The 18337-nt window shown below is 44.3% G+C and overlaps 1 protein-coding gene across 3 annotated transcripts in view; it reads left to right on the top strand.

Moving 5' to 3' along the window:
* EGFLAM (EGF like, fibronectin type III and laminin G domains) overlaps positions 1 to 18337 on the top strand; it is a 207631-nt gene that overhangs the window by 153209 nt on the left and 36085 nt on the right. For all 3 annotated transcript variants that reach the window (XM_031003504.3, XM_063700784.1, XM_004058922.5), the window contains 4 exons: positions 1041 to 1185; positions 6580 to 6769; positions 13479 to 13604; positions 15527 to 15770. In XM_031003504.3, coding sequence (XP_030859364.3) covers positions 1041 to 1185; positions 6580 to 6769; positions 13479 to 13604; positions 15527 to 15770 — 705 coding nt within the window. The remainder of the gene's footprint in view (positions 1 to 1040; positions 1186 to 6579; positions 6770 to 13478; positions 13605 to 15526; positions 15771 to 18337) is intronic.

The raw sequence follows: 18337 nt of genomic DNA, 5'->3' as shown, positions 1-18337 counted from the left end.
ATTAATTTCTTTTCTTTTCTTTTTTTTTTTTTTTTTGAGACGGAGTCTCTGTTGCCAAGGCTGGAGTGCAGTGGTGCAATCTGGGCTCACTTCAACCTCCACCTCCTGGGTTCAAGTGATTCTCCTGCCTCATCATCCTGAGTAGCTGGGATTACAAGCATCTGCCATCGTGCTCAGTTAACTTTTGTATTTTTAGTAGAGACAGGGTTTCACCATGTTGGCCAGGCTGGTATCGAACTCCTGAGCTCAAGTGATCCACCTGCCTAGGCCTCCCAAAGTGCTGGGATTACAGATGTGAGCCACTGTGCCCAGCTTTTTAAAATTTAAACTTTTATTTTTTATTTTTATTTTTATTTATTTTTGAGACAGAGTTTCACTCTGTTGCCCAGGCAGTGGCGTGATCTTGGCTCACTGTAACCTCCACCTCCTGGGTTCAAACAATTCTGCTGCCTCAGCCTCTGGAGTAGCTGTGACTATGGGCACCCACCACCATGTCCAGCTAATCTTTGTATTTTTAGTAGAAACGGGGTTTCACCATGTTGGTCAGGCTGGTCTCGAACTCCTAACCTCAGGTGATCCGCCCACCTTGGCCTTCCAAAGTGCTGGGATTACAGACGTAAATCACCATGCCTGGCCTAATGTCAACTTGTATTTTAAATACAGGGGGTACATGTGCAGATTTGCTACGTGGGAATAGTGCATGATGCTGAGGCTTGGGGTACAGATCCCGTCACGCAGGTAGCGAGCACAGTACCCAAATGCCCATGATTTTCTAAGTTGCAGAAAAAATTAGGTTAACAAAGGCCCTACATTGAAAGGTCCTATGGGCAGATGAAAGATAACTAGACGGAGATCGTCCCCAGGAAGAGGTGCCTAGTTCTTCCCTGTATTAATTTCAACAGCACTTGATATTCATAAACATGACTCTGAACAGACTGACTCTGAAGGGAGCTGTTGACCTGGAAGTGACGTCCATGGAATCTGAAAACATAATGAGCTGGTTCGTCAAGAAAGCTTCTTTTCCTTTTCCTCCCCAACAGGTTTAATTGTGGAACTGGGGTTGCCATCATCGTAAGTGAGACCAAAATCAAACTAGGGGGTTGGCACACGGTTATGCTCTACAGAGATGGGCTGAATGGGCTGCTGCAGCTGAACAATGGCACCCCAGTGACAGGCCAGTCTCAGGTATGTATGAGCCCCACACTCTGCCCACCCCACATACCACCCACCATAAGTCTCCTGAGAAGGGCTTATTGCAGAGAGCCGTGGCAGAGTCTGCAGGATTCAAGTTCTGGATGGGCTTGGTAAGGCCTATTTCTCATGGTGAACCCATGCAACAGACCTTTGATGTGCTCCTGAGTGGTCTTGCACTCCAGGTGAGCTTTCAGGGCACACATCCACCGCACATCTACCAAAGAGAAGAATTAAACTTGCAAGCATCATTGCTGTTGGTGCATAGGTCCATGCTGCAGGACTGTGCCCAAGGACATGTTCTCTTTCCCTAAGTACATCAAAGCCAGTGGTAGAAGAAGGCCCATATTAGAAGAATAGAACCCATTATTACTATTATTACTTGGAGGCAGGGTCTCACTCTGTCCCCCAGGCTGGAGTGCAGTGGCATAATCATGGCTCACTGCAGCCTCTACCTCCCTGGTTCAAACCATCCCACCTCAGGCTCCCAAGTAGCTGGAACTACAGGCATGTGCCACCATGCCTGGCTAATTTTTTTTTTTTTTTTTTTTTTTGTAGAGTTAGAGTTTCACTGTGTTGCCCAGGCTGGTCATGAACTCCTGGATGCAAGCGATTCTCCCACCTAGGCCTCCCAAAGTGCTGGGGTTACGGGGATGAGCCACCACACCCAGCCTAGAAGCCATTATTGGTGTCAAACACAAAGCTTGCTTTTAGGGCAGGAGTGTTGCAATCCTGTGGCTTTAGAAGACAGTCTTGAAAGGTTCACTTGGTTCAAAATGCAGGAATAAGCTGTTCATCTACCTTTGAGGGGGGCCGTAATTGTAGGAAATGGTTAAAAAAAAAAAGTTGGACTGTTGGGCTACTCAGCAAATCACCTAGTATTCACATATTTGTTATGGTCTGGGCAATTTTAGGACTATGTTCAGAATAAACAGTTTGGATTAGCAACCTGCCAGGGAACTGAGCCTATAATTATAATCAGGCAGGTGTCTGTATTCTCCAAGGAAAAATGTAGCAAGAAAGCCTTTGTTTATATGTCTAGAGCTTCCTCCCTGCCTGGGCTCCTCTCTACTCTTTGCCAGCAAGACACGTTATATAAAGCAGTGGTCCCCAACCTTTTTGGCACCAGGGACCAGTTTTGTGGAAGTCAATTTTTCCACGGACCAAGGTTGGGGGATGGTTTCGGGATAAACTGTTCCATCTCAGACCATCAGTCATGGTTAGAGTCTCAGAAGGAGCGTGTAACCTGGATCCTTCGCATGCGCAGTTCACAATAGGGTTCGTGCTCCTGTAAGAATCTAATGGCACAGCTGATCTGACAGAAAACGGAGCTCAGGCGGAAATGCTCGCTCACCCCGCCACTCACCTTCTGCTGTGCACCCTGCTTCCTAACAGGCCACAGACTGGTATGGGTCCATGGCCCAGGGGTTGGGGACCCCTGATATAAAGGGCTATGCCTTGCTGACACCCCGCCTTCCAAAATATGGAAGAAAATATCTCATTAATTTGGATCCCAGTAGTTCCAAAGGAATAAGAATTCAAATTTAGTAAATGTGAATCCAGGGAGATTGTTTATGCTCAGATGGCTAGGTAAGAAAAAGACGGGGTCAGTGAACTGCATCAGTGCCAGGACTATAGGCCTAACATGATAAAAGTTAGTTTGATAGGAGTAAAGAAACTTCTAGCTTGGGTCCAAAATACTAACATGAAGACAGAATAGGGAAGCTACAATAGAAGCCTGTGAAAATGTCTAATCATTTAAAGTGGGGGAAGTTCCATAGCTGTTAACAAACAGGATCATGTGGTAACAATAAGCTAAAGAATTATAGGCTGTGTTAACAGAGTCATAGCATCTAAAAAAGGGAGGTGATGATCTTATTCTATTCTGGTGACTATGTGATAGCTTCTAGTGACTCAGATGGTGACTCTAATCCTCTGAGAGGATTACATTCACATCTGGATCACATTCTAAGAAGGCTGCAGACAAATTGGAGCAGTTCCAGGGGTAGTCACCCAAATTGGAAGATGACTTGAAATCCCTTCAATGATTGATTGAAGGAGCAATGTTTAGTTTGGAGAAGAGAAGATGAAGGCATGCAAGGTGGCTTTTCATTATAAAGTCAAAGGGAGAGTCTTGGGAAAGAAAGATTTACTCCATGGATGCCCCCTCAAGGCCAGAGCTGAATGGAGTGAGCCTCAGGAGGTCGATTTTAGCTTCACCTAATCATACAAAGGGACAGAAGTGCAACAGACTATCTCAGGAGAGGGGGGTATCCTTGGGAGGTGTTCAAGGCGTAACTTATCTAAACTTCTTGTTAGGGTTGTACCAGGAATCCAACAGCCAGTGAAAGCTTGAATTATAAGGGTTTTTATATTTTTTGTTAATCTCAAGATTCTATGATTTTAATGAATATAAGAATTAATTGAGCCAGGCACAGTGGCTCATGCCTCCAATACCATTACTTTGGGAGGCTGAAGTGGGTGGATCACTTGAGGTCAGGAGTTTGAGACCAGCCTGGCCAACATGTGAAACCTTGTCTCTACTAAAAATATAAAAAAATTAGCCAGGCGTGGTGGTGGGCTCCTGTAATCCCAGCTACTCAGGAGGCTGAGGCAGGAAAATTGCCTGAACCTGGGAGGCAGAGGTTGCAGTGAGCTTAGATTGCGCTACTGCACTCCATCCTGGGCTGCAGAGCAAGACTCCATCTCAAAAAAAAAAAGAAAAGAATTAAGAATTAATTTGATTGCCAGGCACAGTGGCTCACGCCTGTAATTCCCACACTTTAGGAAGCCGAGGCAGGAGGATCACTTGAACTCAGCCTAGCCTAGGCAACATGGTGAAGCCCCATCTCTACCAAAAACAGAAAAATTAGCCAGGTGTGGTGGCATATGCCTGTAGTCCCAGCTACTTGGGAGGCTGAGGAGGGAGGATCACTTGAGCCCAGGAGGTCAAGCCTGCAGTGAGCCATGTTTGAGCCTATGAATAGCCCTGCACTTCAGCCTGGGTAACATAGCCAGACCCCATTTGTATTAGTCCGTTCTCATACTGCTATGAAGAAACACCTGAGACTGGGTAATTTATGAAGAAAAGAGGTTTAATTGACTTACAGTTCTGCATGGCTGGGAAGGCCTCAGGAAACTTACAATCATGGTGGAAGGGGAAGCAAACACGTCCTTCTTTACGTGGCAGCAGCAAGGAGAAGTGCTGAGCAAACGGGGAAAAGCCCCTTATAAAACTATCAGATCTCATGAGAACTCACTACCACGAGAGCAGCATGGGGGTAACCACCCCCATGATTCAATTACCTCCCACTGAGTCCCTCCCACGACACGTGGGGATTATGGGAGCTACAATTCAAGATGACATTTGGGTGGAGACACAGCCAAGCCATATCATCATCTTTTTAAAAAAAAAAAATTAATTGCAAGAAGCGTGTAGCTTTATGCATACTCAGGCTGTAGATTGCCTCCATACTAGTGAGACTTGCTAAGCAAGTTGTAAAGCAGGACCACAGATGTGGCTGTTTAGTAAGCTTTCCTGAGAGACACTGATTCTATCTGAAGTGGGATTCCCCAGCAACAGACCTGAGATGTGGAGTCCTGTGCAAGTGATGTGTTAAGAAAGTGCTCCCAGGAGAAACTGCTAAGAGAGAGGAGACGGACAGGGAAGAAGACGATATCAGCAAGAGTGAGATCTCAGGCCGAGTTTTTCAGGGTATGGCTTCCGCCTGATCCAGTAGAGGAGCTCTGGAGTATAAATTATACCTCAGACTCATCCCAAACTGTTAAGGGCTGTCCTGGGAGAATGTGAATTCCAGGGCACTTCCATTTGTCTGTACAGTCAGGCAAAGCAAGCTCCAGGGATCAGAAGGCAACCCTCATCTGAAATGTAAAAGCCAGGTTTGAAGACTGTTGCCCGGGATCTTGCGAAGGGCACAGCAAAATAGCTACCCACCCCTACAAGGCACTTTATGCTCTAGAAAAGGATTGAGCTGTCAGGCCTTCTGCTGTGGTCCCAGATCATGGAACAAAACTGGAAGGGCCAGGATGGGATCCAGAAGAAGTGAATTCTGAGAATCTTGGTGAAAGAAGCCAAGAGGACATTTAACTCATCTAATGAAAGCAGCATGCTCAGTGGCTGGCAAACAGTGTAACCTGACCCTGAGAACCCACTTCCTAGCTTGTGTTGAGTCTACTATTTACAAATGATTCTTATCTCTTCATCAGAAAAGATAAAACAATCATTAGATTTTCCACTTGCTGGTAACAGAAGTTTAAAGTATCAAGATTATGTTTCAGAGTCTTACACTCTGAACATTTTATAAGTTCTGGCAGCGTGCCTTTCCCTGACACCCTTCCTTACCCTGTAATTCAGATAAATGAGATATTTTGGTCATAAAAAAAAGAATGACCAGGCTGGGCGTGGTAGCTCATGCCTGTAATCCCAGCACTTTGGGAGGCTGAGGCAGGTGGATCACGAGGTCAGGAGTTTGAGACCAGCCTGACCAACGTGGTGAAACCTCATTTCTAAAAATACAAAATTAGCTGGGCGTGGTGGCACATGCCTGTAATCCCAGCTACTCAGGAGGCTGAGGCAGGAGAATTGCTTGAACCTGGGAGGCGGAGGTTACAGTGAGCCAAGATGGTGCCTTTGCACTCCAGCCTGGGAGACAGAGCGAGACTCTGTCTCAAAACAAAAAAAAAGGGCCAAGGGTGACTTAATTTTGTCCCACCTAATCTTCAGCTCTGTATTTTGTAACCTTTAAAACTGCAATCCAGATTGTGGTTTGGTCTAAGATGGGAAATTTCCCTACCTCACTGTAAAAAAAAGAAGTCATATTCATAAGCAAATTTCAAAACACTTTGCATCATAATCAGTTTGGTAATTCCCCTCCACCCCCTGCCCACCCCAACAATGTTTCTCTCAGGATATAGTATAAAGGTGACTAGGACAGTGAAAAGGTAATTGTTAGCCACTGTATACAAAATTAGTATTATCACCTTTGGAGGCACAGAATAGCCCTAAGATCCTTCCAAAGTACACAGTCAACTGGTGTCAGGACTGGAAAGAGAACGTTTTTGTTGGATGCCTAGCATGGTTCACTGCCTGGTGGGTGAGGCGTGGTTCTGACCTCCCTTCCCTTCCCTTCTAGACATTCCAAAATCCTCCCTTCTGGAAGCACAGCCCTCTGAGAAACTCACTGAGCTCCCTACGGTAATCATGGGTTTAATTTTCCAGTAAGGCAAGGTCTTAAAGATAAATACAGATGGAAGAAAATGCTGGGGCTGTCACTGACGTCTTAACCATGTCCCTCATAAAAATCTGGTGTGTTTTGGCTTTTGATTTTGTTTAGTGAGAGTATTCATGAGTGGTCATCTTTCTTAAAGGGCCAATACAGTAAAATTACTTTCCGGACACCTCTCTATCTTGGTGGCGCTCCCAGCGCTTACTGGTTGGTTAGAGCAACTGGGACAAACCGAGGCTTTCAAGGCTGTGTGCAGTCGCTCGCTGTGAATGGGAGGAGAATTGACATGAGGCCCTGGCCCCTGGGAAAAGCACTCAGTGGGGCTGATGTGGGTAAGTGGCTGCCTGGTGGGTTGGGGTACTCTTATGGGACTTATGTCTTATGGGACTGCCTTTCTGGCTTGGGCCATGGAGGGAGCAGCAACATTAGGTGCTACCCTGGGAAGCTGGTACCTGCAGAACATCAGGAGGGAGGTGGGCCCCAGGGGTGAGGCTGGTGCTCTGCAGACATGCTGCTGATCCCGCATCTGAACACCAAGATATGGTAACAGTATGGTGCACCAAACCCTGGTTGTGTCCTGCTAGCAATTTGGGCCTCATCATGAAATATGGCATGGTCTTATTGGACAAAGCAACAAGCGATCCAGCCCTTTTACCTTACCTCATCCAGTCCAGTGGAAGAACCAGCACAGTAATGTAAGCAGAGCTTTCATACACTCTCTGTTTCTTAAAGAAGTGGTCACATTCTAATTTGTGATCGCTGTGCCAAACATCTTCTCATATGCTCTCTCATTTACTTTCACACTAATTCTAAGAGGTAGAAGTTATTATCATGCCCATTTTATAGATGAGGAAACTGGGGCTTGCAGAAGTTAAATAACTTATTGAAAGTAGCAGGCAGAGCTAGGCTTATTTTTAAAGCAGTAAGGACATTTATTCTATCACTGAAGGCAGCAGGTAGATAATTCCCAGGTTGGTTAATTCAGGGACTGTCTACTAGAGCTGCCATAACAAAATACTGCAGACTGGGCAAGTTAAACATCAGAAATTAATTTTCTCACAGTTCTGGAGGCTGGAAGTCCCAGATCAAGGTGCCAGCCAATTTGGTTCCTGGGGAGGCCTCTCTCCTTGGCTTGCAGATGGCCACCTTCTTGCTGTGTGCTCGTGGGATCTTTCCTCCAAGTGTGCACACCCCTGGGATGTCTGTATGTCCAAATATCATCCTATAAGGACACCAATCAGACTGGATTAGGTCCCCACTCTTATGACCTCAATTAACCTTAAATACCTCCTTAAAGATACTATCTCCAAATACAGGGAATTAGGACTTCAACTGTGAATTTTGGGAGAAAAGCTGTTCAGTTCATAACAGGGTCTCTATGATATCAGGACTCTGGGTCGATATCTCTATGATACTCTCCTTTTCACTCACTACTCTAAGCGTCACATCCTCATGACTTTGTCCTTGGCAAGAAATGGCAAGTCTCCTCCTTGAATCTCTTTTCCCTCCATCTCTAAGATGCTATTTTGAAAGAATGCACAGTGAACACCATAGTCTCACTGCCTAGATTCTACCGTTAACATTTTGCTGCATTTTCTTGACCACATATCAATTCATCCCTTTCTCCATTCCTCAGTCAGAGGTAGGATTCGATCCTCATGACTCCTAGAACAGTTTTTTGTTTTGTTTGTTTTTCTTGTAGCTAATATTATTAGTTGAGCACCTACTTTAAGTAGGCACCATTCTAAATTACTTTGATCTTTCCAAGGTTATTGTGAAGTAGGTGCTATCATTAGCCTTACTTTACAGATAAGAACCAGTGGGGCTGGGCACAATGCTCATGCCTGTAATCTCAGCACTTTGGGAGGCTGAGGCAGGCAGATCACATGAGGTCAGGAGTTGGAGACCAGCCTGGCCAACATGGTGAAACTCCGTCTCTACTAAAATACAAAAATTAGCCGGGCATAGTGGCACACCCATGTGATCGCAGCTACCCAGAAGACTGAGGCAGGAGAATTGCTTGAACCTGGGAGGCAGAGGTTGCAGTGAGCCGGGATTGTGCCACTGCACTCCACCTTGGACAACAGAGTGAGACTGTCTTAAAAAACAAAAAAAACAAAACAAAACAAAACAAAAAATCAATGGTACAGAACAGTTAAGTAACTTGCCCAAGGTCACACAGCTAGTAAGTGGTAGAGTCTAATGTGACCTCAGCCATTCTGGCACCAGTGACTACCCTCTTACCAAAATCAACTACATCAATGGCTACCAAATTGTTTCCCTCCACCTTGTTCACTCCTATAAGTGATGCCATTGTTATAACTATAATAGATGAAGTTTACTTAACAAAAATAGTTTACCATCTGTTGATTACTTGGTCAAAGTAAACAGTAAGCAGCAATGACTGAAACAATTATTAAAGCTGTCACTATGGTAGGACAATGTCTCCAAAATCCATCTTCTTTCTGTGATGATTCAGAACATAAGAACCAGCCATTCCATCAGGAGTCACATGCCTTGCTTATGAGCCTGGGCTCTGAAGGCAGATTGCCTGGATTTGAAAAATTTTTGCAACTCAGTCTCCCCATCTAGAAATAGTATCTACCTCATAAGATTATTTTGTTTAAATGAGTTGTGGTGTGTAAAAAGCACTTAGAATAGGGCTTTGCACATCGCAAACATTTCGTAAATGTTTCCTGTTATTAATATTGTTATTCATATTCTAACCCTCCCATCAAGTCAGCTATAATCTGTTTCTTCAGGGGAACAGCCCTGAATAAACCTGGTAGTCCTGAAATGGCATGGCAACCTCTGACAGGTAGCTCAGAGGTTGTAAAGTTGGGCAAGAACTGATTTCTGCCAGCTTTGTTAATTCTGACACGGTGCGATACCCACTTTTCCAGCAGGTGGCACCAAAAGGACCTCTCCTGTGGGCTCCAGCTCCCTGGATACAGCTATTGGATTACTGTATAGACTTCCCTCTGTGAATATTAATGGCACGTGTCAGCCATGTTGGTGTTTTACATTTCTTCCCATTTCATTTCCCCCGGGGTTATAAGAGTGGGGCTGATTATCCTTTCTCAGCTTCCATGTTTGCTGTCCTTTGGGTTAGTCCTCCTGAAATTCAAGTTTTTGTAAGTCAAACGCGGCCTCACCAGGGAGGTCATGGTTCCCCATCTGATATCTCTAACTTGGCATTGCCATCTTCAACTGTGACTTTTTCTCTGCCTTCCCACTAAACCCGTTTTCGTTCCCCCAGAGGGGCTTGCATTACTCAGTTCCTTCCACTTCATCTCCTGTCTTTCGTTAGACTGTTCCCAGCTCCTGTGCTCTCTGCAAGTCACATTCTAGAATAAAATTGGTCAGAAATCTCAGCAAATTTTGCATTCTCTGGTCCAGCTCTTGAATATTTCCATTCAGATTCTCAAACCTATATTTCCACCACTCATTTATGCCAATCCCATCTTGGATATCCCCACTCTGCTGGAGCAGTCACAGAGCCACTTCCCAGGGTATTTGAGATTCAGGGGGTCTGCGGTGACCATGGGTCTCACTATGGCTTACCAGGTCTTTTCCTCACTTCACTCAATAAATACTTCACTGAGCACCTGCTTAGTGCTTGTCGCAGTGCTGGGTGCTGGAGATCAAGTAATGAACAAGACAGGATCCAGCTCGGTCCTCATATAGTTGCCATGTGGAGAGACCAAGTTAATATAATAATCACACAGTGAAGGTGAAGTTACACCTGGGGTAAGTGTTATGGAGGAGAAGTGGTGCTGCAGTGGTGATGTTTAATAGGGAGGTTGTAGGGTCTGGGGGCCAGGGAAAGAGTTTCTCAGAAGAGGAAGTTAATATGAAGCAAGAGTAGGAGTGAAAATGTGGAGAAGGGAGAGAAGGACATTCCAGGCAGAGGGAAGGGCTTGTTCCAGGGGAAGAGGAAGGGGGAGATGGGTGCCATGATCTAGTTTGTGATTTGAGAAGATCTTCTGACAGCTCATTAGAGGGGGCTTTCAGGGATACATGCAGACCAGCTGAGGTGTATTGCAATAGGTCACATGACAAATAACGGTGTGATCCAGGTGGTGGTGGTGGTAGAAACAGAGACGGATCTGACAGATCATTAGGGGAAAAATAGGTGGGCCTCGGTTACGGACTGGGGGCTGGGGACAGGGAAGTTTCTCCTTGTTCATGGTCTCTTTAAGGAACTCCACCCCATGATGTTCCACATTCTTTCCCCTCCTTAGGAGTCTTATTTCTCTTCTACCTCTCGCTTTCTTATCTAGCAGAAACCTACACAACAACTGGCCTATGGTAGGCGCTGGTGAAAGTGACTTTACGTATTGATGATGAGGTCTGTGTATACATGACCTTGCCACACCCACCTCTCCTCCCCATCACTCTTGAGTTGAGAGTTTTCCCCCTAAAATGAACCTATTCAGCTACACTCTGCACTCACCCTTCCTGGCTGCCCTGGGCCCTTGCCGCCAGGTTCTCTCTTCTCAGTAGCCCAGGGATTCTTAACCTTTTTGGCACTGCAGCCCCCTTTGGTGGTCTGGGGAAGCCCACGGACCTCTTCTCATAATGATGTTCTTAAATGGAGAAAAATAATATATGTAATATTATAAGGGGAAACAATTATATTGAAACCCAGCTCTATCACATATTTTTAAAGTTTTGCTTTTACAATAATATATGTGCTCCTTTATAAAGCATATTAAGAACAGAATTATTTAATGGTGGGTGAAATAACTCCCATGATTTCAAAGTAGCAACAAGTATAAATGATACTTCAAAAAATGTGCAATAAATGGAAGGTGACAACAACTGTGAGGTCTATTGGTCACAACTCACAAGAACTACTAATACTAGAAGTATCTTGCCTGTATTGAAAGTTGATGGAAATACATACCCAGCTCCAGGCGGAGGCTAGGGAAAATACAGATGCAATATATTTTCCTTCTCGGTTCACAGAACCCCTGCTGTGGCTTACTCACCCATGCTCATGTTCTCTCCAGCTCACACAAGTGCCATGCCTTGTGTGACCTTGTACCCGCACTGGTTTGGAAACTCTGGGAACCTCTCTCCTTTCTTTCAAGGCCTGATACCAGCACTGGGTATTTCCACAGTCACCTTAGACTTAAATCCAACCAAAGCAACCTCTCCCTTTGCTTCGCAGAAGCCAGGTCCTGTTCACAGCCACTCTCATTTCTTCCCTCCTGCACCATTATTTTAGTCTTTCAAGCTACAAACCTTGAGATTGTGCTGGAGGAGTGTTCTTGCCCTTCAGCCTCTAGAATGAATCTCTCATTTCTTACTTCCTTGGATGTCTGATCCTTCACAGTCTCTCCATTTTCTTTGTGGCCATCCTGTTCACTCCCTATAGGAGTTTTTTCCTCTCCTCCACTCCTGTCACTCATCAGTCTGTTTTGCATGCCATTCCCAGAGTCATCTTGTTGAAATGCTGCTTTCACCAAGTCAGCAACTCCATCTGGCTTTCATGACCTCCCCTCCCCTACCCCCACCTCTTAAAAAATGGTTAAAATGCATAAGATTTGTAATCTAATCCTTTTCTGTACATCTAAAATAACATACAAGGATCCCGCTTCTTCCTGTGGATCCAGCCAAGCTCTGGGAAGGAATCACAACCCACAGAAATTGGCGGGGCTCAGGGACCTTTGAGAGTTTGACTCTTTAAGATCAAAGTCAGCCAGCATCTCTGTGGAGGCTGTGAATGCTGGGGGTGACATTCTTAGGGCTGTGGCTGGAGACCACTGGTCATGTCTGCCTGAACATTCAGTAGCCACCAGCTGGAATTCACAGAGGCTAGCCACCCCCAGCTGTGGTGGCAAGCCATCTGCATGGGCTTTAATCAAATTCTGTTAGCAGTCCCTGAAGTCAGTCTCCTCTCCTGGGTCTACCCTGGGTGCCTGGCCTTTACCCCTCCTCCCAGTGAGTCTTTATGAAAAGACTGGACCAATTCAAGGAGGGAAGGGTGAGAGATTCATCCTGCCGAGATGACACACTCAGGCCAAGGAGGGCTCCTGCCCTCACAGAGTGGGCTACCAGCTCATGCAGAGGGCAGCCTTGAAGACTGGGAGAGAGCACAGCTGGACCCTTCACTTCCAGAGGCACGCTCTTCTACCTCCACCCCCAGAAAAAGTGTTTTGTACTCCCTCATGTGGTTCTGGGCCAGATGGTGGTCCATCTGTCTAACTGATTTCTTACACACAAAGAGAAAACACAAAGAAGCAGAAGAAAAACAGCCCATGAAAAGTCCATTTGTTTTCCTCTGATGACCTGCACTTGAAAATGACAAAGGATACCCTTTCTGGATCTCTCTGATCTGTTTGGTGAAGAGAACTCACTCATCAGATGTTGAACCTTTCAGCCTTCTTACTGCAGGCCACCTTTCTGTCCCTTATCAGGATGTAACTTTGGAAGTAGAAATAGGGATTCTGAAACCCATATGCCAATGTATTATGGGACCCTCCCTCCCTGCTCCCTACCCCAGAGAGAGAAGTTGACAATCCAGGTGAGTTAATCAGCTTAGACGTGGCTGGGTAACTCCTTCTGTGCCTACCTTGCTTGTCTCAACTTTGAACCAACAAGGCAGCAGCACTTAAGCTAATTGGGGTCATGCAATTTAGAATGCTTTTAACATAAACACCCTGTTGACATTGGAGGGATTGAAATATGCTCTGTTGGGAGCAAGAGAGAGATGAATTAAAGCAGAAACAGCTTAGTCATCCCAGTTAGTGGTCATAAAATTGCCCAGAAATGTATTATTTAATTTATTGTGTCCATCATGTTTTTTAAAGTCTCTATGGCTCTTCATACAGGACAAACCAAAATCAAATTAAAATGAAGAGCAGGTTCCACTTATCCTGAAAACCCATTTGCAGTTGTGCAGAGCTGCAAATCAACAGGAGTAAGAACTGAACTGTATTTATTCAGAACCATGAGCTGCTGGTGGGGTCAGCGCCACTGTGTTGGACTGGCACACATGGAGGATTGGCTTTGTAATTCCCATTCTGTATTTAGGGGAATGCAGCAGTGGAATCTGCGATGAGGCCTCGTGCATCAATGGTGGCACCTGCACAGCAATCAAAGCCGACTCCTACATTTGCCTCTGTCCCCTTGGGTTTAAAGGTCGACACTGTGAAGATGGTGAGAAAGAAGCAAGTTGAAGGCAGTTTCTAGCTGCATGTTAATTTGTGTAGATGTACTTTATCATCAATATAGTTTCTTTGTTGACTTGTTTGTTTGTTTTTGAGACAAAGGCTCCCTCTGTTACCCAGGCCAGAGTGCAGTGGCGCATCTCGGCTCACTGCAACCTCTGCCTCCCGGGTTCAAGTGATTCTCTTCTGCCTCAGCCTCCCGAGTAGCTGGAACTACAAGCGCCCAGATAATTTTTGTATTTTTAGTAGAGATAGGATTTCACCATGTTGCCCAGGCTGCTCTCAAACTCTTGACCTCAAGTGATCCACCCGCCTCGGCCTCCCAAAGTGCTGGGATTACAGGCGTGAGCCACCACGCCAGGCCTCATCAATGTACTTTTAACAAATCTAACAAAGCCCCATACATTTTTATGGGATCAACATTGCTTTGTTGGGAGAGATGGGGGAAACTTTTTAAACAAGGTTGGAGTGTCTCTGAGTGCCAAAATTTGTTTGGTAATGAGAACTCACTCATCTGATGTTGAGCCTTTCAGCACTTCTTACTGCAGGGCACCTCCGTCCCTCAGCCAAACATATGTTCATTTCAAGATGCTAAGAATGAGTGGGCTCCTCTTGGCCCTTGAATAACTTTTAAAAAGCCTGTATTGGTATGGTTTGTATCAGACTGAATTCAAAGCATTTAAAGCTCAGGCTCATGCTCTTTAGAATATCTGTCAATTTCTGATAAAAGATTGGGAAGATGAGGCCAGGCGCAGTGGCTCACGCCTATAATCCCAGCACTCTGGGAGGCCGAGGTGGGAGGATCACGAGGCCAACGTGGTGAAACTCCGTCTCTACTAAAAATACAAAAATTAGCTGGGTGTGGTGGTGCACAGCTGTAATCCCAGCTACTGGGGAGGCTGAGGCAGGAGAATTGCTTGAACCCAGGAGGCGGAGGTTGCAGTGAGCCGAGATAGCACCACTGTACTCCAATCTGGGTGACAGAGCGAGACTCCATCTCGGGAAAAAAAAAAAAAAAGATTGGGAAGGTAGACCCAGAAACATTAACAATGTGATGGGATGAAAGTAACCTTTTTTTGTACTGTTCCACTAAATTATTCCACATTTTAATACTGTATATACAGAGAGTATGTAAATATATATACATGCACACACATGTGTATATAAACATGGAAACACACATGCACACAAATACACATATGTGTGCTCACACAGGCAAATAATAACAGAAAATTTCAAAGATTTTGGAAAATCATGGAGGGTTCCAAAAGTGATTTTGGAAAATCATTTTTGCAGAATTCTGAAATTAAAATAAAAAGAAAATAAAACTGAGGCTAAGATCACAAAACTAGTCAAATTCTTCCCTAATTCAGATTTGGACCTAAGATACCATACTGGGGAAAACTGTTGTGATCTCAAATCTCATGTCACCTAAAAGAGGGCATGTGAGTCAGGGTAAGCCAATGCTGTTACATACCAGCTCATATTTCAGTAGCCTTACATAATCAAGGCTGGTTCTTGCTCATATTACAAAATCACTGCAGGTCAAAGATGGTGGTGAGACAGGGGGTTCTGCTCCACAGAGTTATACAGGGACACAGTTTCTTTCCATCTAATGGCTCTTCCAGGGCCTTAGAGTCCTCCACTGATACTTGCATCCTGCCAGCATGTGAGAGGAGAGAAAGAGCATGGAGGATGGAGGGAAGTTTTAGGGGCCAGACTTAGGGTGCTCTATGATTCTTCCACCCATGTTCTACTGGCCAGAATTCAGTCACACCACCAACCTAACTGCAGGGCTGCTGGGAATTGTAGTTTAGGTCTGTACCCAGGAGGGAAAGAACACAGCTATGGGTGCACATCTGGCCAGTTTCTGCCACAGAGGGATTTCTAACACCGTGCTTGTTTTTTCAGCTTTCACCTTGACCATTCCTCAATTCAGAGAGTCTCTGAGATCTTACGCTGCAACTCCCTGGCCACTGGAGCCCCAGCATTACCTTTCCTTCATGGAATTTGAGATCACATTTCGGCCAGACTCAGGAGACGGTGTCCTCCTGTACAGCTATGACACAGGCAGCAAAGACTTCCTGTCCATCAACTTGGCAGGGGACCACGTGGAGTTCCGCTTTGACTGTGGCTCTGGGACCGGTGTCCTCAGGTGAGGGCTGAAAACTTCTGGGACTCTTTCCCTTAAAAAAGCAAATAGTAACTGCTTCAGAATAAAACCAAATTGCCATTCAACAGCTCACACTCATCCTGTCTTCTCTACATGCTTATCTTCTGAAACTTGTCCTGACTTGTCCTGCTTCAGGCAGATGACAGGCTTCCTATAGAGAGTGCTCTCCTGCCCACAAGGCTTCCTTTTCTCAAATAACTACCCAACAGGTAGCAATTGTATGCTTCAAACTATGGAAAATGGACTTGCTTCAGGTGGAGGTAAACTTCCTCCATTTCCACCTAAAGTTATGTCACGTCGTCCGCAGAAACTTGATGAACTGTAACTAGTCAGCATCTCATACAGAGCATCACATGATGGGCACCCAGCAAATACATGTCAACTAGTAAAAAAGTATTAACAAATATTTTTGAACAAAAATATCCTTGATGACCTCACTCTAAATATTCACTTTCCTCTTGAACTATTTCTTTAATGGAAATTGATAGTGAATCATCAGCAATGCAAAGACCCATTCCCTAAGCAATATGCTCAAGAAAGATGTGTGATGAGTGGTTTCAATAGCATAGCAGGAAATGGGTGCTTCTGCAGTACTTGCTGGTATTTGCAGAATTGGTGTAAGTAGTCAAAACTTTCCTACTGTTATCTAGTTGTGTACTATTAAATTACTTAGCAGGTCGATTGTTCTTTGGAGCCTGTAGTTGGTAGATGCAGATGCTTTTATTTGTTTATGTCTCCCATCTTTTTATTGTGTTGATGGTAGTTTTAACCTTCAAGCCAGAGGGGCCACTAATTGCATGCAGACATGCTTCTTGTTCCTACATTTGTCTAATTCGTCTTTTTTGAAACTCACTAGGATGTTTTGCTCCATGGTGCCCTGTAACAGGATATCAGTTAGTCTGTTGTTTCAAAGAATATTGCAGACTCTTTTCAATCTTTATCCATATTGCTAGACTGTCATGTTTAAAAAGAGTATGTGGGTGAGATGCTACAACCATGCATTGCCCTTAACTACTGATCATTTTTCCTGGCTGATAGAAAATGCTCACTGCATTAGGTTTTAACAGTTCTTAAAAAGGATGGTTTGTTTTTGTCCTTGTGGCTGAATTCCTGCACATCAGTGACACCTTCCCCTCTAGGGGAACGGACAAATATTGTTGTACCTCTGGTTATGCAAAAACATCCTATATTTCAAGACAACTTTGGTGGGGATTTAATTGATTCAATTTACATATGATTATGCAAAATAGCCTAAGCAATTCACTTAGAACTGTATGTCAAGTTGACAAAGGAAGACACCTTGAATATCACCTTGCACTTTTAAATGGTTTTCTTCCTGGATAGGGAATGACCAGAAAGATCCAGGAGAGGGTCCGGGCTCATCAGCCCTCCTCCTGGACAGACTACCCCCTCCACGCTGCCTCTGTGCAGTGGCAGCTCCAGCTGTGGGGTCACAAGCACATGGAACCCTTAGAAGTCCAGCATTTCTCTCTTTCATAACTCTGTGCTTATTTTTGACACGAGGTGCTTTTAATTTTTTTTTGTAAATTTACTAAGTTATTGTTTCACTGCCTGTCAGCAAAGGCAACTGGAAAAAGAATTTTTAAGAATTACGTGATGAAAATGAGGCAAGAGGTTCTAAGGGACAAACCACCATCTGCCCCCTTATCCTATCCCCTCCTGAGCGTAACCTAACAACAGTGATTACTCTTGGTGTTTCAGATGCCCCATTGGAAGCTGTTTATTTTGAAAACCATTTCAAAGACTTCTTGCTCAATTAAGACAATGCAGTGAAAACCCAAACTACAGGAAGTTGTGGAATTGGCCAGATCATTTTAACTTTGGGAATAGGATAAGATGGGCAAATTCATTATGAACTTGATTAAAAAATCACGACAATTGGAATGAGTTCTTGATGGCTGTGATCGATAAAAGGATGTTGAGGAAGGTGGCATGTTGACAGCAAATGACCTCTGCAGTACAAAAACATGAAATGGCTCTGTTATGGAGTTAGACCACTTAAAAAGGGCTGCTTATTTCTTTATTGCATATTGATTTAGCCAAGGTGATTCAATTCTAATAGCTAAGAACAGATCACAAAAGCATTTGCCAAAGCAAAAATCAAGTGAGGGGGTAGTGACCTTTCAATAATTGTGCCCATTGGTATTCCTCATGGTTTTCTAAAGATGATCCAGGACCACAAGATAATTGGGAAGTTCAGCGAGGGCCAGGAACTAGACATTGCTAGAAATACAAATGCAATAACGAGTCTCTTTCTGCACACCTCACTATAAAACGTAATGAGTAAAACTTGCATAAATATCATTAAACTTTAAGCACTTCCACTTTGAATGAATAATTGAACTTTTAATGTAATTTTAATCATTTTTACAATATCAGAAAACATGGAATCTGTTTCCCTCCCAATATTTTATTATGAAAAATTTCAAACATATAGAAAAATTGGAAGAATTGTACAGTAAGCATCCTGATACCGAGCACCTATAGTCTGTAATTAACATTTTGCTATATTTGCCTCATCACATATC

This window comes from Gorilla gorilla, chromosome 19 (genome assembly GCF_029281585.2).
Source record: "Gorilla gorilla gorilla isolate KB3781 chromosome 19, NHGRI_mGorGor1-v2.1_pri, whole genome shotgun sequence".
Lineage (NCBI taxonomy): Eukaryota > Metazoa > Chordata > Mammalia > Primates > Hominidae > Gorilla > Gorilla gorilla.
This window is presented reverse-complemented; position numbering and strand designations above follow the sequence as displayed.